Source organism: Oncorhynchus mykiss, chromosome 12 (assembly GCF_057628025.1).
Source record: "Oncorhynchus mykiss isolate SJ-2025 chromosome 12, ASM5762802v1, whole genome shotgun sequence".
Taxonomy (NCBI): domain Eukaryota; kingdom Metazoa; phylum Chordata; class Actinopteri; order Salmoniformes; family Salmonidae; genus Oncorhynchus; species Oncorhynchus mykiss.
In genome coordinates this window covers 53960430-53987661 of record NC_143033.1, presented here as the reverse complement: position 1 = coordinate 53987661, position 27232 = coordinate 53960430, and the positions used below count along the sequence as shown (strand labels likewise).

Sequence of the window (27232 nt, the reverse complement as noted above, 5' to 3'; positions counted from 1 at the left end):
AAAATACATGAGAAAGTACAGAACAGTTATAGACAAGAACAACTTAAGATATTTCATTCAATTCAAAATAAAGTTGTTATATTCAAACCTCATTATGGGTTATTATGTGTAGATTGATGAGAGAAATAAACAATTTGATCATTTTTAGAATAAGGCTGTAACATAACAAAATGTGGAAGAAGTCAAGGTGTCTGAATACTTTCCCCGAAGTCATTGTATATCTGTTTGAAGTTTTTGCAAGTGGTTACGCATTTTGAAACCAATGTTTCTTAGACTAGAAGTGAAGTATTACATTTCTCCTCAACCATGAAATACTATCATGCATGTTGATGTTTAGTTCTGTCTTTTCAGTTAAGGGCAAGTTGTGCTGCTTTGTTTTGAGACAGCTGTGCTTGGTCTTTAGCTGCACCTGACCATATTACTGGACATAAATCAAGATGGGACAAGATCAGAGCCTGAACAACTTGTACAGTTTATCTTTGTATCAAAACGTAGAACTTATTTTTAAAACAGACATTCCTCTCCCCATCTTCACACCAACTCCTCGGAGTTCAGCTTTTTCAAGTTGTTCAATGGTCACACCCTTCATGCACAGCTTCACCTTAGGTTTAGGTCTAAGAGAATGCTTTGAACCAAATACAATGCTTTTGGTTTTTATATGTATTTAAGACCAGTTTATTGTTAATTATCCGTTCTGACACTGACTGTAACTCCTTGCTAAGATTCTGTGAGCTCACTGGCTGTAGGTTCTGATGTGTGCAGTAATCCGTCTACATAGTAATTTTAGCTCCTTCTTTAAAGACAAGAGACAAATCATTTGTAAAATGAAAAGTTAACTGCCGAAGCCAACTGTCCTGAGGGATACCACACTGTACATATCTGATGTTAGAGAAGCTTCCGTTGAAGAACACTCTCTGGGTTCTATTGGATAAGTAACTCTCCAACCACGTAGTCATTTTTGTTGTTGAAAAATAACATTGTATTTGTGTGAGATCCCATGAGGAAGTATTTTGTATAGGTTAATGATAGGCAGTGGCGAACGAGAGTAGACTTCACTAGGGCCTGTTACTGTTATTGAAATCAGGACGCATAATAAATTGCCTGGCTGGCCCTTGTCCTTATGGACTATGGGCTAAAGTTTGCTGCCCGCCCAACTAGGCTAGATAAATCAACCATTTGTAAAGAGTTTTTATTGACTTGCCCCGTGTTGTGTCATTATGTAACAGAGAAGCAGCTTGGTATTTTTAGGCTATAGACCTAATGCAGGTCTCCAAACTGCAACCATATAATCGCATTTCGTGAACCTTTGACTTTGGCCATGGAAGTAAAAAAAAAATGTATTGGATGCATTGGTTCTACAAGTTAAAGATGGTCACCTTACTCAAAACGCCCTATTTTTTCAGAGGCTAAAACTATGATTTGGTGAACAGTAAAGTGCATTATCCTAATTGGAGATAAAACGGTATGAAAATGTCATGTCACGATTATAGTAACAATTATCACAGTTATCAGTATTATTGCTGTATTGTTAAAATGTGATGGAAATGTTCAAAAAATACTGATATAAACACACTGAAATCATTTCACCAAGTTTTATATTGAAAACCAACAAACAACAAATAAAATTAGCATTACTATGTACGTTTTGTATGCATAAACATTAAAATAATAGAATTAACATTAAAGATGGCACCATCTGGCCATGAGAGGTAAAAGTTTCCCTAGTGCAGGTTTAAATGAACACAACCACATAAACTAACAACACAAAATGATCAGCACTCACTTTGTAGTGAGGCACGGCAACCTTCATCAGCCTCAGAACGCCAGGCTTCTCAACAATATGAAATGGTATCATGTCCTTTGCAATGTAATATGAAAGGGCTGCAGTGAGGTCTTGAGCATTTTTGGATGTTGGTGCATAAGCAGCCTGCCTTTTTAAATGCTTGCTGGAGTGTTTGTGTCCCAACTGCAGATGAGGGACCAGTAGCATCACTGGGTTTGCCTGCTGCACGCCCACTCTGTAAACAAAGGAATAGCAAATGTATTATTATTATTATTACTATTATTCACTTACACACACACACACACACACACACACACAGTCTATCTTCTGTGTTGCATTTGAGTATATGCAATGACCCCATGCACAATTTACATAAATACAAATGAGTCTTAAGAAGACAGTGATAATAATTACAATGAGCCCAACAATTGACATAAATACAGGAGTCGTGTATAGGAGTCTATAGTGTTTCTCCTGTTGGAACACTTTTACAACCAAGTCGACGTCTGCAGGATTTTAAATGAACAAAATATGTTGGGTGGGTGACTAAACTCCATAACGTGTTATCGTGTGCAACGGGGGAATAAGAGTCTGCAGACACACGACACACACATCAGCAGAACAACGAGTAGTGTTTTTACAAGAGTAGGTAACACTGAAAGCTTCAGTTTACATTATTGACAAGCTATTAGCAAGTTAGACAGACAAACCATGACATTTTCCCCACATCATGCATTGAGGTCCCCACATCATGCATTGAGCTAAAAGTTAACTTACCTTTCATTTGCTATAAAGTAATGACTCAAGAGATGTGAAGTGTTGCCCCCTTTTACAGCGGGTTATTTATTTATTATTTTAAAAATATTTTTTGCAGACAGGGTGACTATTTTCGATTTAAGTTTCCCTCAGCACTCCTGTAAAACCCAAAATACGACCACACTTCAGATTTAGTCCTCTTAAAAGGCTGAAAAATCTCCTGAATGTTGTCACTGCCTCCCGCCATGTTTTTACACAAAACAAAACCCACATTGCATTCTGCGCCTGCGTCAGGCTCTCGCTTACTTTTGTTGATGCTGGACAGTATTTACCCTAACTTTTTCAAACCGTGGAAGTCCAACATGGTTTTAATGATAATTAAAATTTCAAACGGTAATACTAATCGTCGGGAATTTTACTGTGGTTTATCGTGAAACCGGTAACCGTTTCATCCCTAATTCTAATGATTCCTTTAATGAATGGGCTCCCGAGTGGCACAGCGGTCTAAGGCACTGCAAGAGGCATCACTACAGTACCAGGTTCGAATCCAGCCTGTACCACATCCGGCTGTGATTTTGAGTCCCATAGGGTTTGGCCGGGGTAGGCCGTCATTGTCAATAAGGATTTGTTCTGAACTTACTTGCCTAGTTAAATAAAGCAGTAAATAAAATACAAAATAAAACATGAAAGTGTGTGCCCTGCGCCTGTTTCGCTGTAGCCTGCTGCTGTGGTCAGTGAGTCACTCGCTACCTTTCTGGGTAGGAAAAAATGCTCCTGGAGAAGTTTTCTGACAGTTCAAAATCCAAATGAGGGGAAACGCAGCTATCATATGTACCGCTATTGTAACAGTTGAATAGAGGTGGTTCTCTGTAGGTATACTTTTTTATTTCTCAACTCTCAAATTGAGCTCAATGGCAACTATTTTACCACCAGTATATTTGACATGGCTTTTAGATACAGAGCATAGGTCTAATTGGGCAGTAGGCTACAACTGCAAAGTTATTTAGGAGATTCACTTTTCTGTTATTAATACATGGCTACTAGCAGTGGCTATTATATTTAGATTTAGCTAATGTATTTTGAATTTCCACTTACTCAGGTGCTGAATTAACCCCAAATAAATTGATCGCTAAATCAAATCAAATTTTATTTGTGTAGATTAACAGTGAAATGCTTCCTTCCCAACAGTGCAGAGAAAAACATTAGTGTTAGTGGACATAAAGATCTAGGCAAATTCATCTCAATTGAACAAAATAATAATATTCTGGAGACCTATTTTAACAGTAAAATAATATTTTAACACAAACACAAATGTAGTGTTTTCTTGGCTTTGGATTTGAAAAGCCTACCCTTTGCTGTTAAATGTCAAATGAATGCATACTGTTCTGTCCATTACCTGGGGGTTACACACAGAGGATTGAGGTCCTTAATATGGCAGCATGTGCACAGTGTTTGCACTTTGTCATGGTTAAACATAGTCACACTGACCTACATAGCTGAGAGCTGCTTGCCTCCTCACATACTGTATTTGGAAAACATTGTCATGTCTCCTCCACTATTAGTCATAGAGACATGCTCTGAGGAGAGAAACACAAAAGTGAGTAAGACAATGGAGGTGCTGTATCTCATTTTCCCTTTCGCTCTATCTCCCCCTCTGTTTTCTAAATGGCACTTACATATTTGGCTTTATTAAGTGTATGCTGACGGCTTTCCTTCACCACAAGACCAGATTGACCATTTGTTGGTGTCAGAATCAAATGTCATAGGCTGTGTTTACACAGGCAGACCAATTCTGAGCTTTGTTCACTTATTGGTCACATCAGATCTTTTTCAGAGCGAAAAACGATTAGAATATGTGCTGCCTGTGTAAACGCAGCCATATTGACCCATCCTCAGCCCCACGATATAGTGCCTTCAGAAAGTCTTCACACCCCTTGACTTTAACCACATTTTCTTGTTATAGCTTGAATTTAAAATGGATGAAATTGAGATTTTAAGTTTTTAGAAATTCATGAATGGATGAGAAGCTAGAACGTCTTGAGTCTAAGTATTCAACCCCTTTGGTATGGGAAGCCTTAATGAGTTCAGGAGCAAACATTTGCATAACAAGTCACATAATAAGTGCATGGACTCAATCTGTGTGCAATAATAGAGTTTAACATGATTTTTGAGTGACTATCTCATCCCTGTACCCCACACATACAATTATCGGTAAAGTCCCTCAGTTGAGCTGTGAATTTCAGACACAGATCCAACCACAAAAACCAGAAAGGCTACCCATTAGTAGATGGGTAAAAAAAACATACATTGAATGTCCCTTTTGAGCATGCTGCAGTTAATAATTACACTTTGGATGGTGTATCAATACACCCAGTCGCTACAAAGATACAGGCATCCTTCCTAACTTGCCAGAGAGGAAGGAACCACTCGGGGTATTTCATTATGAGGCCAATGGTGACTTTAATATTTGAGATTGTTCAAAGTAGCCACCCTTTGTCTTGGTGACAGCTTTGCACACTCTTGGCATTCTCTCAACCAGCTTCATGAGGTAGTCACCTGGAATGCATTTCAATTAACAGGTGTGCCTTGTTAAAAGTTCATTTGTGGAATTTCTTTCCTTAATGCGTTTGAGCCAATCAGTTGTGTTGTGACAAGGTAGTGGGGGTATACAGAAGATAGCCCTATTTGGTAGCAGACCACGTCCATATTATGGAAAGAACAGCTCAGATAAGCAAAGAGAACGACAGTCCATCATTACACGAAGGTAAGTCAGTTCGGAAAATTTCAAGAGCTTTGAATGTTTCTTTAAGTGCTGTAGCAAAAACCATCAAGCTCTATGTTGAAACTGGCTCTCATGAGGACCGCCACAGAAAAGGAAGGTGCAGAGTTACCTATTCTGCAGAGGATAAATTCATTACAGTTAACTGCACCTCAGATTGCAGCCCATATGAATGCTTCAGAGTTCAAGTAGCAGACACATCTCAACTTAATCTTTTCATAGGAGACTGCATGAATCAGGCTTTCATGGTCGAATTGCTGCAAAGAAACCACTACTAAAGAACACCAATAAGAAGAAGACATTTGCTTTGGCCAAGAAACACGAGCAATGGACATTAGACCATTGAGATTTTTGGTTCCAACCGCCGTGATTTTGTGAAACGTAAAGTAGGTGAACAGATGATTTCCGTATGTGTGGTTCCCACCGTGAAGCATGGGGGGGGAGGTGTGAGGGGGTGCTTTGCTGGTGACACTGTGATTTATTTAGAATTCAAGGCACACTTAACCTGCCACAATCACTCGACCTCAACCAAATTGAGATGGTTTGGGATGAGTTGGACCGCAGAGTGAAGGAGAAGCAGCCAACAAGTGCTCAGCATATGTGGGATCTCCTTCAAGACTGTTGGCTATGGAATGTTCACCGGACGTGCTACCTGTCCCAGACCTATTATTTGACCATGCTGGTCATTTAAGAACATTTGAACATCTTGGCCATGTTCTGTTATAATCTCCACCCGGCACAGCCACCCCTCATAGCCTGGTTCCTCTCTAGGTTTCTTCCTAGGTTTTGGCCTTTCTAGGTAATTTTTTCCTAGCCAACGTGCTTCAACACCTGCATTGCTTGCTGCTTGGGGTTTTAGGCTGGGTTTCTGCACAGCACTTTGACATATCAGCTGATGTACGAAGGGCTATATAAATACATTTGATTTGATTTTGGAAAAGCATTCTAGGTTAAGCTGGTTGAGAGAACGCCAAGAGTGTGCAAAGCTGTCATCATGGTAAAGGGTGGCTACATTGAAGAATCTAAAATGTATTTTGATTTGTTTAACAGTTTTTTGGTTACTACATGATTCCGTATGTGTTATTTAATTGTTTCGATGTTTTCACTATTATTCTACAATGTAGAAAATGTTACAAATAAAGAAAAACCCTTGAATGAGTAGGTGTGTCCAAACTTTTGACTGGTACGAAATATAAAGGAGAATTCTGTTTTCATTTAGAAAAAATATTTAGAAAAATAAACATATTTTGACTTTGTCATTATGGGCTATTGTTTGTAGATGGGTGAGGGGGAAAAATACATTTAATCTATTTTGAATTCCAGCTGCAGCACAATAATGTGGAATAAATCAAGGATTATAAATTCTTTCTGAAGGCACTGTAAGTACTGTAGCACAACCTTTTAAGTATCACATTTTGCCTTGACTCTCTCAGTCTCCATCTCCCCCCTTTTCGCTATCTTCATCTCTCCCTCTCTGTTTTGGGTATGTTTTGTATTGCAAACTTTTGTGCTTATGCAGTTTAGTTTTTCGCTTAAACTGAGGGATGTTTATATCATGAGATTTGTATGTTTATTTTTAATGTAATAATGTATATTGCACTCTTTTCGTCTCTCCTATATGTCTTAAAATGGGCTACTCCTCTCCCCTGCGTTAGGCAGCAAGTAGTACAGTCTTAACTGCAATGTAATAACAAATAATAGTTACACACAATTGGCAACTATTTTTAATTGTCAACACAACTAGTGATAAATCTTTTACAACTTGCTTTGAGTCAAACAAAAGCACAAAGTCTGGCCTGTGGTGTTTTCTGTCTCCGGTCACATACGATAAAGCAGAAGTTTCCATCGACCATGGCTAAAGCATTAATGTGCTAAATGGAAGGTAACCGCATAAGGGCAACAGGGAAATGGCGCTTTGTGCTCTGGAGCACGCGTCATCCGTCTGCTTTAGCACATAAGAGGTGTCAGGAGCAAATTTAATCTGGGGGAGCAAAGCAAGGTCCCCAGCACTGAAGACATGAACATCTTTTATCACTGGACGCAGGCAATAAACAGCTCCATTACAGGATACCCTCACTTAGGATGCATCCCAAATGGCACCATATGTCCTATGTAGTGCACTACTTTTAACCAGCGCACATAGGACTCTGGTCAAAATAGTGCACTATATAGGGAAGGGAATAGGGTTTCATTTGGGAAACGACCTAGGACTACTGTTACCTAACAGTCTCTGACTGAGGAAGGCCAGACATCCCTCACATTAGTATGTTCTGCAAAATATGAGTGTGCTTGAAAAGGAGACTGCTGTTGATCTACTGCAGGGGCAGAAGTGACAGATTGAAAAGGACCGGTATGCTCCCGGACGGTGCCCTTGGCATCCCTCCACATGCTGCATGCTTTCCTGGAGATATTTGTCCTCATGTTGATTCTCTAAAATGGGAGCAGGAGCCATTTTGTGAGCAGATTCTCCTGTTTCTGGCTCTTGGCCTGCCCTTTCATGCCTCACCTCTCTCTTCCCAGTCCATCTGGCAATCTTCACTTGCATTTTACCCCTCCTTGCTTTACTACTGTAAAATAGCTAGTCTCAAATAAGACATTCGATTGGGCTGTAGCACTTTAATTGATTCCCTGCTTAGCATTCTGTTACAAATATATTTTAGGGTCTTGAAATATGTTGTTTACCCCTTGTGAAAAGGCCAATTAATCTAAAAGATGGAGCTGTTCCAGAGCTATTTTAGTTTCTCAATGAAAGTTCCATCTTTCATTGGCAGTGTCAGTGGAAATTGTGGGTAATGAGAAACATGGCATGGGTGTAGGGCTGCGAATTGCCAGGGACCTAACGATACGTTAGTATCACGATACTTAGGTGTTGATTCGATATTGCGATTTAATGTTCCAAACATATTGCTCACTCTACACTGAGTATATAAAACATTAAGAATACCTGCTCCTTCCCTGACAGATTGATCAGGTGAATCCAGGTGAAAGTTATGATTTCATATTAATGTCACTTGTTAAATCCACATCAATCAGTGTAGATGAAGGGAAGGAGATGGGTTAAATAAGAATTTTTAAGCCTTGAGACATGGATTGTGCATGTGTGCCATTCAGAGGGTAAATGGGCAAGACATAAAATGTAAGGACCTTTGAACAGAGTATGGTGGTAGGTGCCAGGCGCAATGGTATGTGTCAAGAACTGCATCACTGCTGGGTTTTTCAAGCTCAACAGTTTCCCGTGTGTATCAAGAATGGTCCACCACCTAAAGGACATCTAGCCTACTTGACACAACTGTGGGAGGCATTGGCGTGTCAACATGGGCCAGCATCCCTGTGGAACGCTTTTCGAGTCCATGCCCCCTAAAATACTCAGTGGGTATGATGCAGAGAGACTAGAGAGAGCAAGAGAACACATTTATCAGTGAGGGAAATAAGTGCTAAAAACATGTGGGCTCTCTATTTGGAGAAGAAGCTGTAGGAGGAAAGTTTGTGCGTAGGTACAGCCGACTAGTGCTAGCCAATGTTACCTACCTTTAAAAAAATATATATATATATATAATACAGTGCCTTGCGAAAGTATTCGGCCCCCTTGAACTTTGCAACCTTTTGCCACATTTCAGGCTTCAAACATAAAGATATAAAACTGTATTTTTTTGTGAAGAATCAACAACAAGCGGGACACAATCATGAAGTGGAACGACATTTATTGGATATTTCAAACTTTTTTAACAAATCAAAAACTGAAAAATTGGGCGTGTAAAATTATTCAGCCCCTTTACTTTCAGTGCAGCAAACTCTCTCCAGAAGTTCAGTGAGGATCTCTGAATGATCCAATGTTGACCTAAATGACTAATGATGATAAATACAATCCACCTGTGTGTAATCAAGTCTCCGTATAAATGCACCTGCACTGTGATAGTCTCAGAGGTCCGTTAAAAGCGCAGAGAGCATCATGAAGAACAAGGAACACACCAGGCAGGTCCGAGATACTGTTGTGAAGAAGTTTAAAGCCGGATTTGGATACAAAAAGATTTCCCAAGCTTTAAACATCCCAAGGAGCACTGTGCAAGCGATAATATTGAAATGGAAGGAGTATCAGACCACTGCAAATCTACCAAGACCTGGCCGTCCCTCTAAACTTTCAGCTCATACAAGGAGAAGACTGATCAGAGATGCAGCCAAGAGGCCCATGATCACTCTGGATGAACTGCAGAGATCTACAGCTGAGGTGGGAGACTCTGTCCATAGGACAACAATCAGTCGTATATTGCACAAATCTGGCCTTTATGGAAGAGTGGCAAGAAGAAAGCCATTTCTTAAAGATATCCATAAAAAGTGTTGTTTAAAGTTTGCCACAAGCCACCTGGGAGACACACCAAACATGTGGAAGAAGGTGCTCTGGTCAGATGAAACCAAAATTGAACTTTTTGGCAACAATGCAAAACGTTATGTTTGGCGTAAAAGCAACACAGCTGAACACACCATCCCCACTGTCAAACATGGTGGAGGCAGCATCATGGTTTGGGCCTGCTTTTCTTCAGCAGGGACAGGGAAGATGGTTAAAATTGATGGGAAGATGGATGGAGCCAAATACAGGACCATTCTGGAAGAAAACCTGATGTAGTCTGCAAAAGACCTGCGACTGGGACGGAGATTTGTCTTCCAACAAGACAATGATCCAAAACATAAAGCAAAATCTACAATGGAATGGTTCAAAAATAAACATATCCAGGTGTTAGAATGGCCAAGTCAAAGTCCAGACCTGAATCCAATCGAGAATCTGTGGAAAGAACTGAAAACTGCTGTTCACAAATGCTCTCCATCCAACCTCACTGAGCTCCAGCTGTTTTGCAAGGAGGAATGGGAAAAAATGTCAGTCTCTCGATGTGCAAAACTGATAGAGACATACCCCAAGCGACTTACAGCTGTAATCGCAGCAAAAGGTGGCGCTACAAAGTATTAACTTAAGGGGGCTGAATAATTTTGCACGCCCAATTTTTCAGTTTTTGATTTGTTAAAAAAGTTGGAAATATCCAATAAATGTCGTTCCACTTCATGATTGTGTCCCACTTGTTGTTGATTCTTCACAAAAAAATACAGTTTTATATCTTTGTTTGAAGCCTGAAATGTGGCAAACGGTCGCAAAGTTCAAGGGGGCCGAATACTTTCGCAAGGCACTGTATATATATATATATATATATATATATATATATATATATGTATGTATGTGTATATATATATATATGTATGTATGTATGTATATGTATATATATATATTTAGTTATAGTTATCGTTTTCACAAATCGATACTTGGAGTTAAATATCAATATAATATTGTCCGAAAATAATATTGTGATTATGTAACTATCAGCCCCCCCCCCACACTACATAGATGCTTTGATAGTAACCCTTTATTAGTTAACGGGCAAAGTCACACACACCACGTTCATCCCTGGAGGAAGTTGAAGTGCTTTCAATAGTCTGTCGCTGTTGGTCACTATTCTTTACCCGTTTTCAAATTCAGCTTCAGGCAGAAACACCTCTGAAATGGGTTGATATGGTGATTCTGTAGGCTAGATTTAGTTTTTATTCCCTATCTTTACAATAGCCTAGTAGACCAATGGCCGTTAATGTTGTGTTAAAAATCCCCACTCAGCTCAGTCTGGCTTCATGAATCCATCACATGAGTTCGCAAACAAGGGAAGCTTTATAATGCTCAGAAGGTTCCTCTCCAGTGACCAAAGGCCCCTTTAATTCAGAGGGCAGTGCAACACAGAGATATGTATGTGTCTGGCTGTCTTTGAGTAGATGAATCGGATTATCCCATGATTCGACTGACCTCCTTTATACTCGCTGCTTGTAGTGGGACGGGATTGGCAGGGAAGAGCTCTGTTGAAAAACCCTTGTTTTCAGCCTGTTGTATTATGGATCTTTTTTCCAGACCCCTGGGTGCAGTGAAATACAGTGGGATCCGAAATGAAAATGTTTATAAAGATTTGAGGCATAACCGTGTTCAAATTTGACCCCTACCTTTTTTGAGAAAAATAAATGTTGTTAAAATGTCTTTCTCTGAGCAATTGTGTTAGTAAAAAATAATATAGTTTCCCAATATTTTGGAGCAAGCAATGTAGCTCAGTATTTGAAGGCTGAGTAGAGAAATGAATGCAATTGAAAGAACCAGAATTTTTTACTTTTCTACTTTTATTTTTTGTCAGCTTCATGTATTTTGACTTTATAGCCTTATAGCCTATAGCATGAAAGTTATAGCCTTATTGCAGTATTGGCCTACGAGTTCCTGAAAAACTGCCAGACTCCCAAACCTGTTCACTCTACTACCTTTCACTCTGCTACCGGAGCATCGTCCCTCTTACCAACAGGCTCTGAATGCACTGTATACACCCAGACTACACTGTCACGCCCACACAAAACCATCACACATTCACAAAGGCATGTGCGAGTGTAGACACACACACACACACACACACACACACACACACACCGACACAACACAAACACACATACGTACACACACACACACTTTTGCACTCATCATTTGCTGCTACTACTCTGTTCTTTATTTGACTTGTATTATTATCTATCTAAATGCCTAGTCACTTTAGCCTGCCTTTATGTAGATATCTACCTCAAATATCTTGTACCTCTGCATATTGAGCCCTGTATATAGCTCCATTCTTGTGTATTTTAATGTATTCCTCTTGTCAGTTACAATTAAATTATTTGTTATTTTTAAATACTGCATTGTTGGGAAAGGTTCATAAGCAAGCATTTCACTGTAAAATCTACACTAGTTGTAAAAAATGATTGGATTTGTTTTTGCAGAGACATTCAATAATCTCTCAGAAGTTACCTAAAAGTTACTCTGCACGGATCTGTTTTTTGGAGCTGCACCCGCCCCTCACCGACCAAACTGATAATTAACTGAATTATTGTAAACAAATACCTGTTTGCATTTTTGCAGGCTGTGTATCCATCTACCAGGTTGTTGTCATCCATGTCCACAATGACTCCAAACTGTTATGTTCGCCATTATCGCATGAGCTAGGAGTCAGGGAAAACAAACTTGGCGACATATTGTCACGTTGCAGAGGAGAACAAAGCTCTTCCATGTGCAGCAACAAATTATGAATGTTCCAGCACCACACAAATAGGCTACTAATGGACAGTTCCCCGCTCCACTCTCTCGCTGTGTGGCTGGTAGCCTAGGGTAGGTCTGCCTCACCGCTCACATAGCCTAATGGAATTTCCAACACAATTCAGCATAAGAAGCTCCTGACTAAAAAAATATGTTGTGAAACGTTTTGACCGGCAACATAATTGTTCTGAACAGCAATAATGTTTTCATACCACCCGACAGATGATTTTTTGGGGAGGTTCAACTGCGGTGAACTGACCCGAGGCAAGACTCTAGCCTTAAGCTGTCTGGATCAGAGCTATATTAATCTGTGATAAAAGCAAAATAAATGCTGTTGAAAAATGTATAAATACATTTTGAATTGATGTGATATCATTGTAAATAAGAATCTGTATTGTATTTGTTGTGTTACAGTCCAACGGCCAGACCCGAGGCCAGCAGCTCCACATCTTCAGCCCCTGCCAAGCACAGCGGTCCAACCCATAAGATCTGCCTGGTGTGTTCTGACGAGGCTTCTGGCTGCCACTATGGAGTCCTCACCTGCGGAAGCTGCAAGGTCTTCTTCAAGAGGGCCGTTGAAGGTTGGTGACATAATAAACACTCACGCACACAACTCCATTCATGCACAGTCCTACCCTTCGTTGACCTACTATAGTAGAACATACATAAAGGCGAATCTATCGTGGTGATATGTACATTGAGTTCTGCAGTAGTACACTTATATATCCTTTCGTTGACACAACATGTGGACACTAAGTGTTTTCCTTACCTATAGGATAGCCTAGATACTAGAACAAAAGCATACCACTTGGTTCTTTATTCAAAATTCATTTGAGTATAATATTTTATTGAACAAATGCTCTTACATTTTTTTAAGATTAGGAGGAGAAACATTTTAGGTTCACACAATAATCAGAAAAGGTTGCCTTTTAGTATTACACCAGCTAGGGGTAGGCAAGTGTCTCATGGTGTTCCATAAGGCTGTGGTGTCTGTGTTGCTATTTTTGTGTCCAACCCATAATGTTCATATATTGTGCATTCGGAAAGTATTCAAACCTGATTGAGGGATTCGGTTAAATGCGGATGACACATTTCAGTTGGATGCATTCATTTGTCCAACTGACTAGGTATCCCCATTTCCCTTCCCTTGACCTTTTCCAAATTTAGTTACATTACAGCCTTATTCTAAAATGGATTAAATTGTTTTTTTCCTTATCAATCTTCAAACAATACCGCATAATGACAAAGCAAAAACAGTTTGTAGAAATGTTTGCTAATTTATTAATAATGTCAAACTGAAATACCTTATTTACTTAAGTATTCAGTCCCTTTGCTATGAGACTCGAAATTGAGCTCCGGTGCATCCTGTTTCCATTGATCATCCTTGAAATATTCCTACAACTTGATTGGAGTCCACCTGTGGTAAATTAAATTGATCTCAGTGCCAGAGGCGTCACTGCAGTCCCTGGTTCGAATCCAGGCTGCATCACATCCGGCCGTGATTTGGAGTCCAATAGGGCGGTGCACAATTGTACCAGGTTTGGCTGGGGTAGGTCTCCATTGTAAATAAGAATTTGTTCATAACTGACTTGCCTAGTTAAATAAAGGTTAAATACAATGAGGTCAAAGGAATTGTTCGTAGAGCTCCGGGACATGATTGTGTCAAGGCATAGATCTGGGGAAGGGTACCAAAAAGTGTCTGCAGCATTGAAGGTCCCCAAGAACACAGTGGCTTCCATCATTCTTAAATGGAAGAATTTTGGAACCACAAAGACTCTTCCTAGAGTTGGGGAAGTTAGGGTTAGGGAAGTGATCAAGAACCCGATGGTCACTTTGACAGAGCGCCAGCATTCCTCTGTGGAGATGGGAGAAACTTCCAGAAGGACAACCATCTCTGCAGCACTCCACCAGTCAGACCTTTTATAGTAGAGTGGCCAGACGGAAGTCACTCCTCAGGAAAAGTAAAATGACCAGCCTGCTTGGAGTTTGCCAAAAGGTACCTAAAAGACTCTCAGACCATGAGAAACAAGATTCTCTGGTCTGATGAAACCAAGATTGAACTCTTTGGCCTGAATGCCAAGCGTCAAGTCTGGAGGAAACCTGGAACCATCCCTACAGTGAAGCATGGTGGTGGCAGCATATTGCTGTAGTGGTGTTTTTCAGTTGCAGGGACTGGGAGACTAGTCAGGATTGAGCGGAAATATGAACAGAGCAAAGTAGAGAGATCCTTGATGAAAACGTGCTCCTGCGCGCTCAGGACCTCAGTCTGGGGCAAAGTTCACCTTCCAACAGGACAACAACCCTAAGCACACATCCAAGACAACGCAAGATTGGCTTCGGGACAATTCTCTGGATGTCCTTAAGTGGCCCAGCCAGAGCCTGTACTTGAACCCCATCTAACATCTCTGGAGAGACTTGAAAATAGCTGTGCAGCAACGCTCCCCATCCAACCTGACAGAGCTTGAGAGGATATGCAGAGAAGAATGGGAGACACTCTCCAAATACTGGTGTGCCAAGCTTGTAGTGTCATACCCAAGAAGACTCAAGGCTGTAATTGCTGACATACTGGCTTCAACAAAGTACTGAGTAAAGGGTTTGCATACTTAAATAAATGGGATATTTCTTATTTTTTATACATTTGCAAAAATGTCATTATGGGGTATTGTGTGTAGATTGATGATAATTATATATATATTTTTAATAAGTGGTAAAAGTCAAGGGGTCTGAATTCTTTCTGAATGCACTGTATGCAACACTAGAATAGATTGTTTGCGTCCTGTACCTCAGAACAGCCTGTCATAACTACTGTTGGTCATTAGAATTACATGATCTGCTTACTTGTTCCATATGCGAGAGATGCTGTGGCGTTGTGTGTCTTGCTTTACATCTTCAAGGGGTTATCTTGACATGATCTTGAGTTTGTATTTTGCATAATTACTGTTTTAGGGAGAAAAAAAAAAGGTCTTTACATTAGTTTAATCTTTACATTACTTTAAAAGGGCTATAGGAGTGAGTGAAGTGTGGCTGTTGCGGCACAAGGAGCTAGATGATAAGGACGTGTGCTTTGCAGGAGGTGAACACACACAATGCTGCTCCCTCGCTGTTTTTTTTGTTTCTATAGCTTAGGCACTTCCTGCCAAACTAAGCATTTCCCCTCAAGGAAGTTGCCTTGTCATTCAGACCAGTGTCTGGAGTTAGTTGGACTCTTACATGCTGACCACACCGCTCGCTTTGTGCGCGTTCACGTTCCTACACATACACGTTATTCAATCATTGCACCCACGCTGCTCACGCGCGTCAACAAGCGTTTGCTTGGTTCTATTTGTGACTTTTACGTGCTGCAAGTCCCGCCTCTCCCATCTCCACATTGTTTTTTAGGAGCATATACCCATGGGCCATCTCCTCATTGGTTTTTAGGAACATAAACCCACGTGGATGATTGAAAAATGAACTGAGGTCCACATTCCAGTCCAGTTGTTAGTGGTAATGCACCTTAAAGTTGGTTGACAACTGCCATATAAAGTCAGAAGAAGAAGCCTGAAGGAGGAGCGATTACTACAAAACTAACTTTTGTCCTTTTATCTGTGGATTAATTGTCAGAATAGAGGACCTTGTGCATTTCAGGTAAAATAAAAACCCAATGTTATATTCCAGGACAAATTAGCTAGCAACAGCAAGCTAGCTAGCTAAATTGCATTAAATGTTTAATGCTTTTCAACCTGTCCCAATTGAATATAGTTGGTTTAGAGTTTGTTTTGATATTTCAACATTCGTGTCCTGATCGCGGCTGGTGTGGGTGTACAAAATCACAATGTGCGCGAGCGGTCTGGTCAGCATGTTAGGCTATGGGACATGTCTAGTCAATCCTTGTTTTTATAGTAGTCTGAAAAAATTCATTGGCTATTTTCTTAGTCATCGCTATCTACTAAAAAATTAAATAAACCACTGAACAATTTGATTAACGGTTAAGGGGTAATCGAGTGAAACTGTAAATATGTGTGTTTGACTTGTATCCTACTGTATAACAGTTTATTTTATTTTTTAATGTACCGTAATTTCCGGACTATAAACCGCTACTTTATTCCCACGCTTTGAACCTCGCGGTTTATACAATGATGCGGCTAATTTATGGATTTTTCCCGCTTTCACAGATTCATGCCGCCAAAAAACTGAGCACCGTCACATAATGTAACGTAAATCGAGCGCGCTCAAACTTCCCATCATTCTGATTACGGTAGTAATTTTGTCACCCTCATCATGGCAAAGACACGGAGAAATGCATATGATGCAGCTTTCAAGTTGAAGGCGATCGATCTGGCTGTTGGAAAAGGAGCTTGGCCTTAATGAGTCGATGATAAGACGTTGGAAACAGCAGCGTGAGGAACTGACTCAGTGCAAAAAGACAACAAAAGCTTTCAGAGGGAAGAAAAGCAGATGGCCCAAAGTATTTGCAGCCACTCGACATCAGTGTAAATCGTGCTTTTAAGGTGGCGCTCTGTGTTCAGTGGGAGGATTGGATGACAAGTGGGGAGAAATCCTTCACTAAAACGGGCCGCATGCGAAGAGCAACTTATGGTCAAGTCTGCCAGTGGGTCCTGACAGCGTGGAGCATTGTCAAAAAATCCACTATCATCAACGGGTTTCGAAAGGCTGGACTGCTGCGTGTTGAAGGGGCAGCATGAGCTCAGCGGGGAATTTGCCTCCGGATGAAAGTGACGAGAGCGACAATGAAAACGATCCAACATCGGATGAAGCATTTCTGAGGCTATTCAACTCCGACACCGAAGGAGATGACTTCAGTGGTTTCAGTGCACAGGAGGAGGAAAATAGTGACCACTGACTTTCTTGGTAGGCTACTGTTTAATTTTTGTTACAAGCCGTGTTTCGTTAAAGCCTATTTATTTTTGTTACAAGCCGTGGATCGTTAAAAGCCTATTTATTTTTGTTACAAGCCGTGTTTCGTTTAAAGGCTGTGTAAAGTTCATTTGTTTCAATGTACCGGTAGGCACCTGCGACTTATAGACATGTGCGGCTTATTTATGTACAAAATACATATTTATAAAATAATTCAGTGGGTGCGGTTTATATTCAGGTGCGCTTAATAGTCCAGAAATTACGGTATCTTAAAGTTGCAATATGCATATATCGCTCTGCCATTTCGTGGTTGCTAAAATTCTAATAGTTTGCCTAAATTCAGTTTGTGACTGTAGGTGTATATACACTATAGTTTAACAACCATTTCATTCCCATGAAAGTGCATACGTGAGTGTGTTAATTGTATTAAAAATAATTGAAATTACTATCCATTTGTCAAATTAAAACCTTGAGTTTAAATATAAATATCAGATAGTGAAATTCAATATTTGAGCATGATTTTTTTTATTTCAAGGATAATCTCAACATATTGTATACATTATTCAATTTAACGTTTACTGGTGTAAATGACCAAGTGAAAAATATATTTACCATTTGTAAAAATGCATTTGTAATACTTAGGTGTACTTTAAGCAATAAGATGTTATATCTGTTATTTGTCTTTCTTCCCCCATTCTATGGTTGATGTCGCTATGGTGAAGGATGGAGAGCACGACAAAACACAGATGGTAAATAAAACCCACCTTTAATAATGCTTCTACTTTATTAATGTCCCTCGATCACTGTACTGGAAATTTGATTTGACCTGATATGCAATATTAAACACCAACAGTCTCTCCTGTGCCCTCCTTTGCATGAATTTGTGATTTGATCATTCATCATCTAATTTGGCTTTAAATCCTGTTTTTATTCCTGCTTGGAATGTGGGTCTATTATCACTTCGCTAGGAGAGTTAATTAAGAAATGTATTTATGCACAAAAACCCAATAGCGTCATAACTGCAATGATTCTAATGATTTGTGTGCACTTGATCACGTTGTCATCCTAAATTTAAAAAAGTCACCAATGCTCTGGATAACATAAAAACAGCCTTACCAGCTCTGCTAGGGTGAGTGAGCTGTTCTCTCATATGACTGGAAGTACTGTAGCTAGCAAGCTAGACAATGTTAGCCAGTTAGCTTGGGAGCTTGACTGCTGTTGTTAGGTCAGAAGGCTCGGATCAACCCTACTCCACGGCCAGAGCGTTCAGTATGAACGCTCCGAGAGCGAAACGCTCTGAAACGCTCTGAATTTTACGAACGCCCAGGTTGCACTTTGGCACTCCAGATTGAATTTACAAATGCACCCGTAGTATAAACCAGCCTTTAGACTTTGGTTGTTTAGTACATGGCCTCACATGTGAATGCTTATAGAGATGGGTGGGGCTAAGGCTTAAGAGGGTTTGAACAAAGCTAGGTTTACAGTGGGTTTACCAAAACATTAATGGGCCATTTTCTCAAAAGTGAGGTTACAGGCTTATCAACTTTCAAAGCAGAAATACTTTCCCATTGTTCCTCAACTGTAGTAGCGTATGATATACAATTTTCTAGCTGCTCTGAGTCACTACTTTTATCCAATGTAAAAAGAAAAACACAATCTCAAATTTTGCCACAGGTCTGCATCCACAGAACAGGGGTGCATCCACCAAACACTTGCTCTGTCTAACCTACATGCACTCACCTGCGCTGTCTAGACTGCCTCATTAATGACTGTTGTTGTTACATTCTCTTGTATAATTCAACAAGTGTGTCAATAGCAGGATACCCTCTAATTAAAAATTAACACGCTTGGCTCTAGAGTACACCTATCTAAACATACTTTACATTGTTTGCGAAACCAGACATACAGTGCATTCGGAAAGTATTTGGACCCGTTGACTTAATACACATTTTGTTGCTTTACAGTCTTATTCTAAAATTGATTCAATTGTTAATTTTCCTCATCAATCTACACACAATACCCCATAATGACATAGCAAAAAAAACTTTTTAGACATTTTTGCAAATGTATTAAAAACAAAAAACTATCACATTTACTTAATTATTCAGACCCTTTACTCATTACTTTGATGAAGTACCTTTGGCAGCGATTAGACCCTCAAGTCTTCTTGGGTATGATACCAAAAGCTTGGCACACCTGCATTTGTGGAGTTTCTCCCATTCTTCTCTGCAGATCCTCTCAAGCTCTGTCAGAACGGATGGGGAGCGTTGCTGCACAGCTATTTTCAGGTCTCTCCAGACCTCTCCATGTTAGAAGGGGTTCAAGTCCTGGCTTTGGCTGGGCAACTCAAGGACATTCAGAGACTTGTCCTGAAGCCAATCCTGCGTTGTCTTGGCTGTGTGCTTAAGGTCGTTGTCCTGTTGGAAGGTGAACCTTCACCCCAGTCCTGAGCGCTCTCTGGTAGGTTTTCATCAAGGATCTCTCTGTACTTTGCTCTGTTCATCTTTCCCTTAATCCTGACTAGTCTACCAGTCCCTACCGCTGAAAAACATCCCCGCGGCATTATGCTGCCACAACCATGCTTCACTGTAGGAATGGTGCCAGGTTTCCTCCAGACGTGACGCTTGGCATTCAGGCCAAAGAGTTTAATCTTGGTTTCATCAGACCAGAGAATCTTGTTTCTCATGGTCTGAGAGTCCTTTAGGTGCCTTTTGGAAAACTCCAAGTGGGCTGTCATGAGGAGTGGCTTCTGTCTGGCCACTCTACCATAAAGGCCTGGTTTGGTAGAGTGCTGCAGAGATAGTTGTCCTTTTTCTCCCCGGAGAAACTCTGGAGCGCTGTCAGAGTGCCTATCGGGTTATTGGTCACATCCCTGACTAAGTAAGGCCCTTCTCCCCCGATTGCTCAGTTTGGCCAGGCGGGCAGCTCTAGGAACTGTCTTGGTCTTTCCAAACTTCTTCCATTTAAAAATGATGGGGGCCACTGTGTTCTTGGGGACCTTCAATGCTGTAGACATTTCTTTGGTACCCTTCCCCAGATCTGTGCCTTGACACAATCCAGTCTCTGTGCTCTACGGACAATTCCTTCGACCAAATGGCTTGGTTTTTGCTGTGACATGCACTGTCAACTTTATATAGACAGGTGTGTGCCCTTCCAAATCATGTCCAATCAATTGAATTTACCACAGGTGGACTCAAACCAAGTTGTAGAAACATCAAGGATGATCAATGGAAACAGGATGGACCTGAGCTCAATTTCGAGGCTCATAGCAAAAGGTCTGAAGACTTATGTAAATAAGGTATTTCTGTTTTTATTTGTATAAATTAGAAAACATTTCTAGAAACCAGTTTTTTTGTGTAGGTTGATGAGGATTTTTATTTTTTATTTAATATATTTTAGAATAAGGTTGTCAGGTAAGAAAATGTGGGAAAAGTTGAGGGGTCTGAATACTTTACGAATGCACTGTATCACTATAATTCGAGTGTCCATTTTCAGAAGTTGTTTTCATTTCCACGCATCTAATTTGTAAACATTTCAACTGTATTAAATTATTACTTTTTTCAGTTCCACAAAAAATTAACAACCATCAAAAAAAGGTTGTTTTTCTTACCTTTCTTGTGATGTAAGTGTGTTATTAGTGACAATACAATATATATATATTTTTAAGGTCAATCATACCAACAAGTGCCTTCAGAAAGTATTCTTACCCCTTGACTTATTCCACATTTTGTTGTTACAGCCTGAATTGAAAATGTATTAAATATGATTTTTTTCACACCCATCTACACACAATAACCCATAATGACAAATCAAAAACATGTTTTTAGAAATGTTAGCACATTTATTGAAATACAGAAGTACATTTATGTAAATATTCACACCCCTGAGTCAATACATGTTAGAATCACCTTTGGCAGTGATTACAGCTGTGAGTCTCTAAGCTTTGCACACCTGGATTTTACAATATTTGCGTTATTTTTTTAGTTCTTCAAGCTATGTCAAGTTGGTTGTTGATCATTGACAGCCAAGCCTTGCCATAGATTTTCAAGACAATGGTCAAAATGGTAACTAGGCCTCTCAGGAACATCCAGTGGCATCTTGGTAATCAACTACAGTGTATATTTGGCCTTGTGTTTAGGTTATTGTCCTGCTGAAGATTCATTTATTTCCCAGTGTCTGTTGGAAAACAGACTGAACCAGGTTTTCCTCTAGGATTTTGCCTGTGCTTAGCTCTATTCTATACCATCTTAACCGCTGTGAAATATATTTTCCATAACCATCTTAGACTTGCTTTGAATAAAAATGGCAGATCTATACCTCACTTTCTATGTGAATTTGGTCAGTTCTCCCAAAATATTACACATTGCAGCTTTAGTCACCATTGGCCTCATGGTGAAATCCCTGAGCGGTTTCCTTCCTCTCCGGCAAATTAGTTTGTAAGGACGCATGTATATTTGTAGTGACTGCGTGTAAAGTGTAATTAATAACTTAATTAATAACACCATGCTCAAAGGGATATTCCATGTCTTTCTTTTTTTTACCCATCTACCAATAGGTTCCCTTTGCTAGTCACTAAAAAACCTCCCTGGTCTTTGTGGTTTAATCTGTGCTTAAAATTCACTGCTCAACTGAGAATTGTATGTGTGGGGTATGGTAGCAAGATTATGTTATAATACTTTAATTGCATCATGGTTGTTTTATTCAACATAATAGAGTATTCTTAACTATTGTGTGTGTGTGTGTGTGTTCTACTGAGGATGGGCCTCTGGGATATAACACTGACAGGAGAGTTGCCATGTCTTTTGGGTGATAAAACCTAAAGAGCATTCCAGAGCATGAGTTAATGTTTCTGTTCTATACCGTACCAGGGAGAGATGGCTCCAGTTTGGAGTCGGAGGGACAGACACTGGTCTCTATACAATGAAAACTGTTGACACAGCAGATACTGTCTGCTATGTATAATAGGTATCTTTCATACAAATCTTAACCTTGTGACCCATTCTATATATCTGTTGTTCATGTAGGTTGAAAGAGGTGTAATCTTGGCTATAATAGACCGTTGTACTTTTGTCTCGCCGCTCTCAACGGATCATCAGAAACGGTGATTCGTCGACCAGCCATCTCTATTGCAAAGCTCTCACTATTAAAGATTTAGTTTAAGTATAACTCTTATGTGACTTCTTAAGAAATGTTTGACTCATTAACTTATTTAGGCTTGCCATAACAAAGGGGTTGAAAACACATTGACTCATTTCAGCCTTTCATTTTTATTAATTAGTACAAAATTGGAAAAACATAATTCAACGTTGACGTTATGGGAGTTTAATCCTTTTTAAATTCATGCTTTTACACAACAAAATGTGGAGAGTCGAGGGGTGTTAATACTTTCTGACGGTAAGACATAGCATGATATTGTGTATAAAGGCACCCCTGGGATTCTCGCAGCCGCTCTCTTACTAACAGGACACCCAAGTAATGTTTGGATGGCAATTGCTTCCAACAAGAGTTCCCGTCCCTCTTCCATCTCCCACTATTTCCATTCATCCTGATCATGTTCTTAGTAGGACTGGAGGTAGCCTGGCAAACAGGGCTAGCCTCTCACCTCCAGCCAAGTCCTCTTCACTAGCCTATAGTATGACGAAGGGATTAGAGAGTGGATGCTTCTGGGATTCAGCTGGCACTGTTTGTTTAGTTTATGGGTGGATTGTTTGCACTGCTGTTTGCAATGGCTGCTGTTCCCATGGCTGCCGTTGTCACTAGTTACCACAGCCACAAATGGCTTAACCCCGCCTATTTCTCTTCTTAAAGGTAGACTCGGCAAAATGACGTTGCCACGGGCAGCACCGGAGACATTGAGAAGAGCGAGATTCAACACTTCGCTCTCACAAAGTCACACACAGTGTCTACGCATGTACACAGGTTCGCTTCACGCTATTCACGGCATGGTAGTCAGGGCACCAAAACAGCTGAGAAGTTGAGCCTCACTCTTCAACGCTCTTACGCTATATATACAAAAGTATGTGTACACCCCTTCAAATTATTATTTGTATTTTTATATTATTTTATTTATTGACTATCCGAAACATACAATATACTTGCAGTGAAGCCGCTCAACAACTACATCATACCAGTCATTCAACAGATTCCCATTCAGAGCGACACACAGAAGCAATGGTCAATGGACAGATCTACCACCAGGACAAAAACGTGAACCCGAACCCTCCAAGATCCCCCCACTGTTCCCCAATAGCTGTCCCTCAACCATTCGAGACCCCTCCCACAGTCGTCCCTCCAAGAAGAAAAAAAATATATACAATTAATTCCATTCCCCACCCCAAAGAACCCCCCCCAATGCACCAACATCCAATAGAATTAACTAAAAAGAAACAAGGAAAAGACAGAAGAAAACAGCAAATAACAATGCAAAAAATTATAATAAAACAAAATAATACATTTTGAACAAAGGACATCAAGGACAACTAAAATCATAACAACAATGCCAACTGTATATGTTAGTGTGCATGTCTGGCACTATTACATGTATGTGTGTGTTCTTGTATGTGTTTATTTGAATGAGAGTGTGTGTGTGTATATGCATGTGTACAAACACCTGCATGACATCAGCCTATCTCCCACACAGAAACTCCACTCCGACTTGTCTCCAATTCCACATCCCAACCCTCAGCTTCCCTCAGCCCATCCCATCTATCTCTGCTGGCCACCCACTTCGGGTTTCTACACAACACATATCTTCCAACTATGCTGTGATGTTTAACTTACAATTTCAATCTTTCTAATCGGATAGAATCCACAGATTGCGAATTGAAGATAAATACTTTTACTAAGAGTATTAGTATATTAGTAATTGACTGACCCGGTCTTTCCAGATCTCCTAATCCTAAGAGTCCTATTTCTAGGGTCCATTTTAGAACAATGCCACCTCTTCAAATGATTGGATTTGGCTTTTTCAGCAATACACGTTGCTGATAGGTGTACAAAATTCAGCATACAGCCACGCAATCTTCGTAGACAAACATTGGCAGTAGAATAGCCTTACTGAAGAGCTCAGTGACTTTCAACGTGGAACCGTCATAGAATGCCATCTTTCCAACAAGTAAATTTGTCAAATTGCCCCGGTTAACTGTATGTGCTGTTATTGTGAAGTGGAAAGGTCTAGGAGCAACAATGGCTCAGCCACGAAGTGGTAGGCCAGACAAGCTCACAGAACGGGACCGTTGAGTGCTGAAGTGCGTAGTGCATAAAAATCGTCTGTTCTCGGTTGCAACACTCACTAGAGTTCCAAACGTCAGCACAAAAACTGTTCATCTGCAGCATCATGAAATGAGTTTCCATGGCCGTGCAGCCGCACACAAGCCTAAGTTTAACATGTATCGGCTGGAGTGGTGTAAAGCTCGCCACCATTGGACTCTGGAGCAGTGGTAACGCGTTCTCTGGAGTGATGAATCACACCTCACCATCTAGCAGTCCAATGGACAAATCTGAGTTTGGTGGATGCCAGGAGAACGCTACTTGCCCCAATGCATAGTGCCAACTGTAAATAATAATAGTCTGGGACTGTTTTTCGTGGTTCAGGCTAGGCCCCTTAGTGCCTGTGAAGGGAAATCTTAACGTTACGGCATACAATGTCATTCTAGACGAGTCTGTGCTTCCAAATTTGTGGCAACAGTTTGGGGAAGGCCCTTTCCTGTTTCAGCATGACAATGCCCCTGTGTACAAAGCAAGGTCCATACAGAAACTGTTTGTCGACATCAGTGTATAAGAACTTGACTGGCCTGCACAGAGCCCTGACCTCAACCACATCGAGCACCTTTGAGATTAATTGGAAAGCCGACTGCAAGCCAGGCCTGATTGCCCAACATAAGCGCCCAACCTCACTAATGCTCTTGTGGCTGAATGGAAGCAAGTCCCCACAGCAATTTTCCAACATCTTGTGGAAAGCCTTCCCAGAAGAGTGGCAGCAAAGTGGGGGACCAACTCCATATTAATGCCCTTGATTTTGGAATGAAATGTTTAACGAGCAGGTGTCCACATACTTTTGGTCATGTAGTGTTTGTGAAATTTCCGCATTTCTATGTTTTGTAGTGAAAAAAACAGAGTAAGATGTGATTCCAATTTCATGATCATCATAATTGGTTAAAAGCACATGATGCACATCCATGTCATTGGAAACACATACTCTGTTTTTTCTACAAAACATAGAAATGCGCCATTTTCACATATGTTGGTGTCAGGGTGGTGCTGGAGATGATGAATATGAAGTTGAAATATTTTTATATTTCTCTTTAACCACGTGCCTGAACTTAAATTCATAACCAGACATGTTTTTGACGATATAGCCAATTCTTGGGGTATTTGGTATTTTATTAGGATCCCCATTAGCTGTTGCAAAATCAGCAGCTCGCCTTCCTAGGGTCCACATAAAACATGAAACATAATACAGAATGACATAATACAGTACATCAATAGACAAGAACAGCTCAAGGACAGAACCACATACATTTTTAAAAAAGGCAAACAGCCTACATATCAATGCATACATAAAAACTGTCTAGGTCAAATAGGGGAGAGGCGTTGTGCCGTTTTATCTGTATTTTGAAACCAGGTTTGCTGCTTATTTGAGCAATATGAGATAGAAGGAAGTTCCATGCAAAAGGGCTCTATATAATACTGTATGCTTTCTTGAATTTGTTCTGGATTTGGGGACTGTGAACAGAATTTTGACTTAGAGGCTGAGTTAGCACTGCATTACAGTTAGCTGGATTTGACGTTGCAGGTTCCAGGTTGGCATTGTTCTGCAGAGCTTTGGCTGTGTTCCTCTGTAAACATTTTCAACTACCTTTCACTAAATGTGACTACATTATTTTAAAACGTTTTTTAAAAAGATATCACATCAATAGGAAGATTGCCCTGAAGCATTTGGTTTCATTAATAAGTATTCTTTATAATTTAAAAAAATATATATATTATCAGTATATTAATAGATTAACTAGGGTCCTTTTTTTTAAAACTGTGAAATGTTGTAAGGGACCACTGATGAGTTGGTTACGTGTTGCTTATATTATAGTATGACCTCAAGGAATTTGTTAATCTGGCAAAAGATTATGTTCCGCTGACATTATCCAGGCTCTGTCAAACAATCAACCCCCACTCATTTAAAACTACTAATCTGACTTCAGACACATGGTCAACAGCTAAAAACATTACACCCAGAGCATAGGCAGAGTATAAAAAGAATAAGTGAAAATCTCTTCATCCCTGTTTAAAAAAACTTAGGCTACTATTTTGGCTGGCCGTGGAGGGGTGTCAACCACAGAAAGTGAACGAGCTGTCACCTTAAGTGTTGGCTGCTGACTGTTATGTCATGAGGCCGGCAGGTTTAGTCAGACAGGTGTTTGGTGTGGTGGCAACCTGTAGTGCTTGGGCTAATCATCTTCAACCCTCTTGCTAGTAATTACCTTATTCCTCCATCGCCAGGACAACACAACTATCTGTGTGCCGGGAGGAATGACTGCATCATAGACAGGATCCGCAGGAAGAACTGTCCGGCGTGCCGCTTCCGCAAGTGTCTCCAAGCAGGGATGAACCTGGAAGGTAAGTGGCACCAACACATTCACATTCATATTGTTCCCATATAAGTGGAAGTGTAGTGTATATACACACTGTTTTATGGCAAGCATAGTTATTCAGCAAAGTTTAATCAGAGGACATTTTCAGAATGTGTTCTCTCTGAAAGGCAGGGCTTTATATGTTTTGTTCCCTATAGAGGTTGTGATTAGGGGTAGGATTTAGTATTGGATTCACATAAATCAGTAGAGGGCCTTGATTCCCAGAGTTTATGTTGACATGAGCTAACCTAATGTATCACCTCTGGCCCAGTGTTTCAAACAAG

The 27232-nt window shown here is 40.2% G+C and overlaps 1 protein-coding gene across 4 annotated transcripts in view; it reads left to right on the top strand.

Moving 5' to 3' along the window:
• Positions 1-27232, top strand: part of LOC110537769 (glucocorticoid receptor) — a 95343-nt gene that overhangs the window by 53323 nt on the left and 14788 nt on the right. For 2 of the 4 annotated variants that reach the window (XM_021624141.3, XM_090192759.1), the window contains exons 4-6: positions 12883-13049; positions 18045-18071; positions 26818-26934. In XM_021624141.3, the coding sequence (XP_021479816.1) occupies positions 12883-13049; positions 18045-18071; positions 26818-26934 (311 nt within the window). The remainder of the gene's footprint in view (positions 1-12882; positions 13050-18044; positions 18072-26817; positions 26935-27232) is intronic. The other 2 variants (XM_090192760.1, XM_090192761.1) reach the window with 1 other exon arrangement.